The sequence below is a fragment of the Lethenteron reissneri genome, chromosome 11 (assembly GCF_015708825.2).
Source record: "Lethenteron reissneri isolate LAM-NWPU_2019-01 chromosome 11, ASM1570882v1, whole genome shotgun sequence".
NCBI classification, from domain to species: Eukaryota; Metazoa; Chordata; class Hyperoartia; order Petromyzontiformes; family Petromyzontidae; genus Lethenteron; species Lethenteron reissneri.
In genome coordinates, this window is record NC_083789.1 from 9,291,855 (window position 1) to 9,304,317 (window position 12,463).

The following is a 12,463-nucleotide window of genomic DNA, read 5'->3' on the forward strand; positions in this document are numbered from 1 at the left end:
GGTTTACATAAAGCAAAGTAAAAAAAAAAAATTACGAAATCATGAACGAAGCAAAGTGCCGACTACACCGAGCATCTTCTTGTTTCCACTGATCGTAAAAAAAGAAAGGAGAGAGAGAGGAGAGAGAAAGAGGAGAGAGAGAGGAGGGAGAGAGGAGAGAGAGGGCCAGGGTCGGAGCGAATTTCCCAAAAATGAGAGTCAACGCCTCGGTGCTTATCTCTCGTTTTACAGCCGCGAGACAGAGACGGTGCTGGGAGGGGAAATAAATCTGCAGGTCAACAACCGCTGTTGACTCCCCCCCCCCCCCCCCCCCCCCCACGAAGCGGTTCGCATTGTATTGAGCCCTGAATGGGAGGGTTAACGATGATGAGTCGAAGCCCAACCAGGATTTGAGCTTGCAAACCTTTCGATTGCAAGCCGCTCGCTCTGCCACGGAGCTACCGGCGTTGTTTCTCAGAGGGCAGTGTTGGCCGCTGTGGGGTGATGAAGTGCATCTTACTTGCCCTGGTGGCGGTGGTGGTGCTGCTGCTAGTGCTGGTGCTGGGAGCGACGGTTGTGCTGCTACGGCTGGCGGTAGTTGTGTTATTGGTGGTGCTGGCGTTGGTATTATTGGTAGTAGCGATGGTGGTCGTGCCGGTGGTGGTGATGGTGATGGTGGTGAGCGGCAGTGGTGGTGAGTGGTGGCAGATCGCAGTCGAGCTGTCTTCGTGCTCCCACCTCCGAGCCGCCATCTCACACGAACTTTCTCGTGGTGGTTTTGTTTTGGAGTGAACGATAACAGCGGCGAGGGTTGTTGCACAGTTAATATCACTGGGTGCCTTGCACATTTACATTGGCCTAAGGAAAGCTGAATTAGTCCTCTCTGGGCTGGGTAGGAACTTGACATTTGTTGGTTCAAGGACTGTCACAGTACGGGAGCAGTAACTTGTGCCCATCTGAAAGACGCTCCTGTCGAGAACCTAATTTCATTGCTCCATCTCCGCAGTCGACGTAACACCTCTGGTGTCATTCCCTCCTTGGCTCCCACTCCATCGTTAGATTCGACCATCGCTCATCGACCCTTGTAGCGACGCGTTATGCCCAAGCCCATTCAAAGCAAAGTACTTTCTAATCAAACATAATGGGTGTTGCTCACAATATTATCCGCATTTGGTTACGCGCCTCGCTCACGAGGAAGCTATACGCACCGCCCATCCGTCCCTCTACCACTAGAATCCAGTGCAGTGAAAAAGGCTCCGCAATTGCGCTCTTATCTCATCAATAATTCAGTCTCGAATCACCGCGGCAGAGTGGGGCCGGCATTACGCGTCTGTGTCTATCGATGATCCTTCATATGCGTGTGCGTGTGTGTATGTACATGCGTGTGTGTGTATGTACGTGTACAGATGTGTATATGGGGAGAATTAGTGCGCTGTGCTACGAACCCAGCGACCCAAGTTCGATTCCTATGCACGGCCAACACCGGTGACGAGTATTTAAACTGGTCATTGGCCTCCCCTAGGTCGACTCAGCGTCAAACGAGTGCCTAGTATGGTGTGTAAACATCTGCAATGGGGAGACAAAGGCGGCCAGACGTGGTGTTGGCCACCCACCTACTCGTGTGCCATGCCAGCCTTCATAGGCGCTCACTTGCCCCAACAGTATGTTAAGGCTATATAGGGTATCTTTTTCTTTGTCTACATCATGTGTGTGTTTTCTGTGGGTTTTTCTCCCCCCCCCCCCCAAAGGGAATCGGATGACAAGATTGGAGCAGACATAGATTTGGTGAGTTCTAAATGAGTTGGGTGGAATGGTGGCACAATGGTTAGAGCATTGCGAATATGCACTGGCAGAGATAAGTGATCATTTTAACAAGTCCAACCGCACCACCCTTGACCCCCACCCCTCTACAATCCCACACTCACCGGAATGGTGAAGTATGGTCAAACTACCCCCCACAACTGAAGCTGTGTGGGGAGGCCTCCATTCCACAGTGGATTGACAAAAGGCAACAAAATATTATTTAAGCTTCACTATACCTGCTTGGCCCTTGTAAATCTATTATTTATTTCGGTACGATAGACGCTGGATTTAAGCACACCTCGTAGGAGCAAAGCCACGTGTGCTTATATCTAAAGTTGTTTGCAACCGGTGTAGCACACTACTTACCGGTGTATGTAATGATGTGTAGCTTCTATCAAAACTGTGCTTTTATCAGAACTGTGCTTATGTACAGGGATCTAATGTTTTTGTATGAGAATTTGTTAAAACTATAAACTCTTTTTTATTTCACCAGGTAAGGTCCACAGAGCTATATCACTCTTCATGAGAAGTGACCCTGGCCACAAATGATAGCTCAACGAAGTGGCTTATCACGTAGAAATTTATAGCAGCCAAATAATCTAAATTTATGTTGACTCTAAATGTGGAGGGAGGACCCAGAGAAAAATCCACACAACCACCGGGAGAACATGCAAACTCCAAATATACAGGCTTTAGGGATCGGGATTGAACCCACGACATCCTGTATACCAGGTGATGTAGTTAACATCTCCCCACCGTGACGCCCCACCTCTCCCCCCACCCCCGTGTGCTTTGTGTATTTCAGAACGATGTGGCCAAGCCTGGAACGGAAACCGAGGACGATCGTAAATTTAAAACCTTGTTCGGTCGGCTCGCAGGAGAGGTAAATCAGCGGAATCAGAATAATCTTTTATTTTGACCGCAGGCGGAGGAATCCGATGAGCCTACGAAGCTTTCTTTTTTCCACAGATTTCCAGTATGGGGCGGGTCAGCGAGTTACGACAGCAAACAATACAAAATAACACATGATAGCAGTGAAAAATAGAGACAATGGTAAGCGATGTCACTAAATATAAATAAGCGATGCATTCATTAATATGAGTCCGATTCATCAAGCTTGGGCAAGGCAGCAAAAATAACAACTAAACAGTCCCAGACCACATCAAGATAACACACAGTCCCTCAATAAAATGGCACATTATCAATAATAATTCACCATAGTAATACAGTAATACTAAATCACCGTTATCAGTAATACTAATTTTTATTTTATTTTACTTTTATTAATTTTAATTTTAATTTGTTACCTACGTGACTTTACCGAAAAAACCTAAGAATATGAATCCTTGCAGTCACGAAAGCTTCAAATCTAGAATTAATTCACCGTTATCAATAATACAGTAATACGAATTCACCGTTATGAGTAATACAGTAATAATGATTCCCTTTAGCTAGAAAAGCCTCGCCGAGTCTCTAAACACTTTATTGGGATGGTCCCGCCACTTTGGGATGTTTTGGCAAATTAAACGAGTGCTGGGCTCCGTGGGGTAGCAAACCGAAGAACCCGGAGAAAACCCACCACACGTACGAGTTGGTAACGAGCAGAGATCCGCACAGATGGATGCAAAAATCCACAGCTTGCACTGCCACATCCTGGCCATGTCACAGCCCGTGGCTACTGACACCGGCTATTCAAGTACTAACCAGGCTCGACCCGGATTCGTTGAGATCTGGCGCTGTTGAGGGCGATGTGGTCGGATGCAAATAAGCGTTGAAAGGGCCGGACAGGAGCGTATTTTACTGCTCGTAAACGGGGTTCGCAGTTGGAACCCAGTGGCCGCCCCATTTAATACTGCGGGTGCATTGTTAACTGTGCATTTTTTTGCCTGACAGATCAACTTGTGCCGGCGACGCTGTCCAAATTGGCAAAAAGCGTGGAAAATGACACTCAAATAATCACACACAGCAACATCGCCCCTACTTGTAGACTTGTAGACTATAGCTGTCAGTAACAACATAGTGCCTCCCCCGATAGCCTGGTGCGACACGAATGGAACAAATACCAAATTGCACTAAATTATTACGAAGCTATCTATTATTAGATATTATTATTACTTTGGACGGGCTATGGAAACCACTTTCAAATATAAGATGAATATGTCTGGATATAAAGCGATGGTATTTTGTGGCAGGGGTGCGATCTGTATTTTCCATATGGGTCAGAGAACCGGCAGCTTGATGTCTCAGAATCATTGAGACTGGATGCTAAGAACTCGATGGCCAGGACAGGCTAAGCAATGCATATGTCCCAAAGTGAACAGTGCAGGGTACACCTTCTTGGTTCTTTCGGTAAAGTCACGTAGAATGGAAATAATAAAATAATACACATAAAACATAATAAAATAATTCTCACGACGTTTCGGCCACAACGAATTCAGACTCTGTCTCCTCGACAGACCTGTTCTCCACCTGAGGACGGCTGCTTGCGTTGTGGCCGAAACGTCGTGAGAATTATTTTATCATGTTTTATTTTTATTATTTTATTATTTCCATTCTACGTGACTTTACCGAAAGAACCAAGAAGATGAATCCCTGCAGTCACGAAAGCTTTAAATCGAAGTGCAGGGTTCACTCTGTGGATGCGGTTGAGCCAAAACGGTTGCGCTGGGTGGGAGACGCGTGGACAGGTTGGAGGAGGGCCGACTGCCGAGTCAGGCATTGGGGTGACCTGCGAGCGTTCGCATTTCTGATGGGCTGGACTCATAGGAGTGCGCGAGAACAATAGTTCAAACCAAGTGGAAGAGAAGACCAAAGAGCAGTTGGTGGATGGGGTGAGGCTGTTGAGGGCAGATTGTGAGGGTCGCTGTGTATCTACCGTGCAGCAGCTGCGGGCGGAGGGTTGAGAGCGTTGGCAGTGAGGCAAGGTGGCGATGGTTGTGGCATCATTGGCGGCTTTGGTCACGGTAACATCTCGATCTGATTGAAACTTCAGACATGAGGTCATTTTTGGTTTATTTATCATTTGTTTTATTCAGGACATGGAAATCAGCCCCAAAGAGCTGCAGGACATGCTAAACAAGATCACTGCCAAGCGTGAGTCACTGCGACACTCCACCCGCTTTGTCGCTCTTTGTGCAAACGCACGCATGTACGCACGTCCACGAGGTGATGTCTTACGCAGGTACGGTACGTGAACCTGGCCGCGCCCCTTGGCCGTGCGCGCGTTACTTTGAGTCGGAGTTGAAACTGGATGATGACGCCGCGCCGTCGTTGAGCCCTGTGGGGCAACGTCGCCGCGTCGAAGCCACAGGCTCTGCTCAAGGGACGATGGCAGTCAGGTGTAAACATTGGCCTGACGTGTAAATCGATGTGGGGGAATGCTCTTTCCGGATGATTCTAACCAATAAAACGCGAGTCACTCTTCCGAAAGACTTTGCCACCCGCTCGTTTGTATTGGACGTTATCACTTCGGATTTTTGGGAGGCAAAATGTTGTTAATTGGGAGAGGCGGTAATTTTCCCTGAATGTCCTCACCAAGCGAAAACATTGTTGGTAGGATGCATGTTTCCCTCCGACGATGGACGCTTGCGAACTCTGTACAAGGATTGTTGCAACCCGGTATTCCTATTATGCAATGAATGCGCCACTGCAGTTTTGTGAGGACAAAATCAGGCGAGATGAATGTGGCGTGCTAAAATAATTCCTGGAATTTCAGCCGGACTGTTCCGGCTGAAATTATTCCACTGGTGGCGATATCCAAAAGTCCTGGGTCTAGTACAGTCTCTCATTTTATGATCATCTGTTATAATGTATTATCATACGGGAGTCACAGAAATTACTAGTCGCTTGAAATATGTTATTCTACTCAGTATACAAACGTCGAAATGCATGCACATGTATCATTTGAGCACATTTTACATGCAAATAAAACCGGGGGGCCATGAGAGATTTGATTCTTCGATCAAATCTCTTACCAGCTTCGTGACAATTTATCAAATCTCGGGAGTGGGCGAATCATCAAACGATTGTGCATGGACTAAAGATGAAGTGCAATGTGTATTAAATTCTATGACTGGCATTTAAAGCACTGAATGGAATGGCACCAGATTGCATATTGGCCTCCGCGTACAGTTTGGTCAGCTGATGGTAGTGACCGCTGCTGTGCATTGCGAGGTTTAAGGCTCAGGAGGAAAGGAGAAGAGGTGGCTTCTTGTGTTCGGACCCCGCGAATGACCGTGGAACTCTGACCGATCGCATCAGAGGTTTCGCCCACATCGAGGCTTGAGGCCTACTTCTATAATTTAGCCTTATCATTTTACTCTGGCATCGTATGACTATTATACCGTTTTATTAAATTTCTCTTCTCTTCATGTATTGCTATGTGTATATTATCTTAACTTGTGTACACTGGCCTTGAATCGCACGGTATGAAAGGCACTCTGTAAATAAAAATTATGATTATTATTGCAAAAAATTATTGTGGTGCCTTGGTGGCAAGAAGTTAACTACCTCGCCTGGTATACAGGAGGTCGTGGGTTCGATCCCGACCCTGACGCCTGCTGCTGTATATTTGGAGTTTGCTTTTCTCTTTCTCATCATCATGGTGGTGGCTAGAATATTTTAACTACCTCGCCTGGTATACAGGAGGTCGTGGGTTCGATCCCGACCCTGACACCTGCTGCTGTATATTTAGTGTTTGCATGTTCTCCCCGTGGTCATGTGGATTTTTATCCGGGTCCTCCGGTTTTTCCCTCCTTATTTAGAATCAACGTGCATTCAGAGTATTTGGCTGCTATAAATTTGCACGCGATAAGCCACTTCTCTGAGCTATCATTTGCGGCCAGGTCGTTTCTGAAAAAGAGCTATGCGGCTCCGTGTACCTTACCTGGTAAACCAAAAGTGGTTAGTTTTGTTTATTGCTATAAACACGTGGCGGTTTTGTATGCGTGCTCGTTGCAGACGGCGAGCTGGAGTCGACCGGCTTCAGCATGCATGCGTGCCGCAGCATCGTCGCCCTCACGGACGTATCCTCACCCCACAGCCTCTTAACAACAACGAGAACAAAAATAATAATAATAACAATAGTAAAACCCAATACGTCCGTCAATAACTCTGAATGTGCGTTCCCTTAAAAGGGAAAGAATACACGGAAAGTAGGCGACGTTCTGGGCAGTGACCCTTCGTCATAGCGCACAATGGAGCATCGCAACATTATGTATTTGTGATAATAATAAATCTATTTGGAACGTGCACATTATTGCAAAAACGGACAAAGTCGTCGTTCAACCACGAAAATCGGAGGTGAGGAGCAGCCGGTCTCGCAGCTGCCATCTGGGCACGTGTCTTTAGTCGAGCGAGAGACCAGAAAGCCTTAAATGGGGACGAAACCCAAAATAGTCAGCTTCACTGGGACGTATGTATGTGTGTTGAACTTTTTTTGCACCGTACGTAGCCCACTGTGATAATCGGAGGATTGTGCTTGGATGGGTGGCCACCATGCATAACTGGAACCACGGGGTGCCGTCACGGCCGCACCTGTACGTGCGGTGGCCTGACAGAGCGTCCGTGTTTCACGTGAAGCGTGGTGGGATTTGGTGTTGGGGGCCTTAAATCTACGCTCAGGTGGACGGCTCAGGGAAGCTGGGTCTGCAGGAGTTTCGCATCCTGTGGAACAAGATCAAGAAGTGGCAGGTGCGTACGTGGCTGCGCCAGCCTTGTCGAAATCTCAAATGCCGCTCGTCGTTACGATCCCACAAAGCGGGTGTCGTGGGCTGCTGCCGGACCTTCCTCGTAATCAGATGGCAGCGCAGCAAAGTCTGTCGTTGTACTGTACTACGCTTCATTGTCGTTGATTTTTGACCCGCGTTGGCTTTTGAATTTTCCCGCGCGGATTTGGATTCTTCTTTTTTTGTTTCTCTCAGGCCATCTTCAGAAAACATGACGAAGACCTGTCGGGAACGATGTCTTCCTACGAGATGAAAAACGCCCTCAATGCCGCAGGTGGGTGCGCACTTCCGCTTACAAAAACCTCCACCCCATCTGGTACGGACACGAAAACGCAGGCACTCTCAGTGTATGGAGTGACAAAAGCGATTGATCATATCGATCATGTTGATCATATACACCAAGGCTCATATTTTCCGGGGAGGCCACATAATGAAATAAGCACGTGCTGGTGGATCATGTGACGTCATACGTCACGTGTGCAGACGACATGAGATCACGTGACGTCGTAGCGCCTTCACACGTGACCACGAATCTCCTGCCTTCAGCTCTCGCATCTCGATATCTCTTGTTTACCTCCGTTTCGTCTCACTCGTCCGTATCTCTCGATGCCTGGGTGAGCCGCCATGTCCCTCGGCATGCCACTCAAACAATGCAGGGCACGGCTAAAGATGAGCGGAAAGAAGGTGAGCGCAGGGCAGGAAGGGGAAGGAAGGGGAGATGGAATGAACCGGGCCAAGATGTCGGGGATGAGAGGGGATGGAACAGAGGTAGAAGAGAGCAGGAACGGAGCGAGCAGCAGGAATGCTGCACGGAGCGGCAGCGCGTGTCTCCCTCCACAGGGGCGCAGGCAGAGGGAGTCACAGCGGGGGTGGCCACACGTACGTCACGTGGTTTACGCGGGAGGCTTGAGCCGCATGAGTATTTCCCACACGTCCAATTGGCATCGTTGGCTCCGTAGGGTGCGGAACAAGTTCAACATGCATAACAGCCGGATACAGACCCGCGATTACCAATGAACGCTGTTGCTAATGTGAATGCCCCTCGCTCGCGTGCCCCCCCCCCCCACTCCCGTGTGACGTAGGCTTCCAGCTGAACAGCCAAATGTACCAGCTGATCATCATGCGCTACACGGACGAGAGCATGCTCATCAACTTCAACGACTACATCACCTGCCTCGTCCGGCTGGACGCGATGTTCCGTGAGTGTCCAGCGCGAGCGGTCCGTGACACAACGCCGACTTTTGGGCCACCCTTTATATATATATACTGGACAGCTTTGAAATAGCTCATCAGATTACTCCAGTGTAAATACTGATTGTGATCTTGACCCTGTCCTGAGTCTCCCCTACGTCGACTCAACTTCCAACGAGGACTTTGCGCATTATGTAAGATATGAGCACTGGGGAGACAAAAGTGGCTGGGCGCGTACGTGTGCCACTGTGCTGTAAACACACGGGTAGTTGACAAGGTGAAGGCGCAGCCCTGCAATTTCTTGCTCACGCCAATGCTGGCGGAAGGGCCTCCACTAGCGGGAGCTCTAAGAGCTCTAGATGGCTTCTCTAGATTTGGCAAGATATTTGGCCTACTCTTCCACGCTGGCGAGACATCTTGGAAGGGGTGGGAGTACCCACACTTTACCCCCACCTCGCGTGGCCTGACCTCGCGCGGCCTGACCTCGCGCGGCCTGACCTCGCGCGGCCTGACCTCGCGCGGCCTGACCTCGCGCGACCTGACCACGCGCGACCTGACCACGCATCGGCCGACTGCAGCGTGAGCCTATTCTCATCGAGAAGCATGAACCATCAACGCAGCGGCTTTTGGCGAGCCATCGAACAAAGACGGTCACTGCATCGCACGCTTTTGGATGCGCTCCTGAGATTTTCTTGCTCACGTCAATTTTAATTTTTTTCGGGAACACGTGCCACTTTTCTAGCGCAATTTTTGCCACCCAAAGCGCCGTGTGTGCGCCCACGGAATCTGACCATTGCCACGCATCTCGATGCGTTTCTCCCACAGGCGCTTTTTATACCGTTGACAAGGAGAAGAAAGGCTTCGTGAAAATGCCATTTGACCAGGTACGCCGTCCATTTGTACGCATCGTGAGTTGGTACCAATGAAAACATTCGCCGAAGTGTGACAGATCGCATATGAACGCGTTTTACCGTAACTGCTTCTGCGTCTCATGTGCGTGCGTGGATGGTTGCGTGCCTGTGTTTTGCAGTGGATGACCGTGGCTATGTACGCGTGAATATTCGGCGTCAACGAAAGAGAGAAAACGCGACCCCCCCCCCCCCGAAAAGAAAACGACGGCTGTGATCTTCTAGCTAGACACCTTTGGGCTGGCTGTGGGTCCCCCACGCTGTCCCACATGAGTTTCAAGCATGATTGGCGAGAATAACATACTTTTAAGTGACTTTTAAACACGCCACCCTGGCACTTTAGTGGCATCACTGTTTCTGATGCATTTAAAATGAAGGCAGTCACACCCTGCAGATTCATCACATACAGCCACGGCTGAGCTCTCCGATTATTATCCAAGTAATCGATCACTCCACCGATGATTGGCTCAAATGCTCGATTAATCGGATAACAGGAATCGGTAGGACAAGAAAAAAGTGTCACCTCTGCTCCCATGTGTGCCGCTGAACTGGAGGTGATGGGCCGGGCTTGGTGATGTCATCTGCCTCATCAGCCACGTCACGTTAGGTGTGGCTTGTGGGGGGGTGGGGGGGGGTTTCCCGCCTTCGGGAGGCAGGACGTGGGGGCGGCAAGATTTAAAAAGGTGCCCAACTAATCGAGGACAAACATAAAAAATAGTCGATTACAACGCCATGGTGGGTACCGTGGAAGGTCACTTGAAAGATACATTATTTCGCTCACAAAAAAACCCTGAAACTTGTAGTTGGATGACTCGGAAGACGCAGGCTATTTTTCTAGCTACAAGATGAGAGCTGTTTGTTGCTTTGGGTCACGTCTTCCATGAAGAGACCTTGAGAATCGCCACTATCAAGAACATGGCAGCTGCATTTGCCGCCTGTGTGAAAATTTATATTCATGGGCGGTGGGATAATGAGAGTCCGGATGGAATTATAAGGGTCTGTGTGGGATAATGAGGGTTCGGATGGGATTATGAGGGTTTGTGTGGGATTATGAGGGTCCAGATGGGATGATGAGGTTTCAGATGGGATTATGAGGGTCCATATGGGATGATGAGGTTTCAGATGGGATTATGAGGGTCCAGATGGTATTATGAGGGTCTGTGTGGGATTTGATGGTTTGGGAAAAGTGGGTGAGACGCGGGTGGCATTTGGCCGGGATTCAGCGATGTGTTTGGGAGGAGGTTCGTTGATGAAGCTTGCGATTCGGGTTGCCACATGTACCGGGTTTCCCAGGTTCATTCTCTTGTTGAGGCAGCTGCTGTCCTGGGAAATCTATCGGTCTTCCCTGGACAATAAAAGTCACAGTTTTTTTTTGTCTGTTGAGTCGCAATAATATTAATTTATACACCACTCAAGACAGACAACGCATTTACATGCAATTCTCCCCTCTTCTGGTATTCCGAGATATTCTCCTGTCATCCTCGCAGCGGCTTTTGGCTAACCATCAAACAAACACAGTTTACTGCATCGCCCGTCTGGAATGCTCTGCCTTTCGATATTCGGAAGCCACTGGAGCTATCCACTTTTAAATCTAGGTTGAAAACGCATTTCTTTAGAACGGCTTTTTGTGTTTCGTTTCTTGTCCTTCCCCCGCACCTCCAATTCGCACGGTTAGCTACGTACGGTGCGAAAGAACTTCAACATAAATACATTCTTCTTCCTGCATTTTTTGTATATCAGAGGTGGCAACCCTAGTCGGCATGGTATTGTTGATTTTTTTTTTGTGTGGCATGTGGAACAGTGATGTCCTGTGCTGCAAACTGCCTTGCACGGTTACGATCGCTTCTGCAATCTCGACGGCAAAGGAGCGGCTCTAACAGGAGAGCCCGTTCCAACGTGAGGCGCGTGACCACGATGCCATTAATCATCGAACATCAATTCCCTGCACTCACGATATTGCGCGCATCCAATTAGGCCTGTAGGAAACGACTGTTTACAATTGACGCACATTGTATAAATATGCCTGTCCACATTCAAATAACTCAAAATGCGAGCCAATTTCACGAGATCTCTGAAGCTTGAGCCAGGCGTGTGAGCCCGGACGGGTGACCGCCACGCAACTACTTGATGGGCATGAGAGGTGAGTTGCAGCAAAGTGTAAAATGTTGCGTTGTTGTATTTTACTATGGCTGCAACGTCGAGATTCCCCGCCTTCACCATTCCGCACTTAACTCACAGAATCGTGAGGTTTGGGTCAAATAACCGCCACGATGCGTACAGAGCGGTGGAGACATTCAAGCGATGTTTGCATCGAAATTAAAGTTAAAGGACAACACCAAAGGACTGTATGATGCACACGCACAGCCATTTTGTATATCCACTGCTGGATGAGGGCCTCCTCGTGCCGTGTCGGTCGTGGGGAGGTTATTTTGACCATACTTCATCACGCCAGTCAGCGCGAGGTTGTTGAAGGCGGGGAACATACGTTGGTGCGTAGTGCAGTACAATTCTGCATTTTTGTTTTACACTGGCTGTCCGATGCACACCAAGGAGCCCTACGACCTACATGTTGTAACGCAATACACTAATGTTGTTTATACTTGCCTTTATCTACAGGAATACGTTTTCATAGATGATACTAAGGTATAAGCCAATGCTATCGGTCATTATAAGTGCCTGCCCTGTTTACAAATGCCACCCGTTTGGGACGGGGTGTGGAGCCTCTTCACGATGCTGAGCCACCGTTGAGGGGCATTGGGTTCTTGGGTGGGATGAACGGTCTGATGCTTTTACAAAGTGTCAACGCTGCAGTCTTTATTTCACACTGTTTAACATTAAACGTCTTTTAGCAAACTA

The 12,463-nt window shown here is 48.6% G+C and overlaps 1 protein-coding gene across 1 annotated transcript in view; it reads left to right on the top strand.

Annotated features, from left to right (window-relative positions):
• The window catches only part of LOC133341426 (calpain-9-like), a 32,829-nt gene extending 20,366 nt beyond the window's left edge, over positions 1-12,463 (top strand). Inside the window, exons 12-20 of the mRNA XM_061550048.1 lie at positions 1,728-1,764; positions 2,588-2,665; positions 4,818-4,875; positions 6,742-6,806; positions 7,405-7,473; positions 7,704-7,782; positions 8,591-8,707; positions 9,525-9,583; positions 9,730-12,463. Of these exons, the coding sequence (XP_061406032.1) occupies positions 1,728-1,764; positions 2,588-2,665; positions 4,818-4,875; positions 6,742-6,806; positions 7,405-7,473; positions 7,704-7,782; positions 8,591-8,707; positions 9,525-9,583; positions 9,730-9,756 (589 nt within the window). The 3' untranslated portion in view covers positions 9,757-12,463. The remainder of the gene's footprint in view (positions 1-1,727; positions 1,765-2,587; positions 2,666-4,817; positions 4,876-6,741; positions 6,807-7,404; positions 7,474-7,703; positions 7,783-8,590; positions 8,708-9,524; positions 9,584-9,729) is intronic.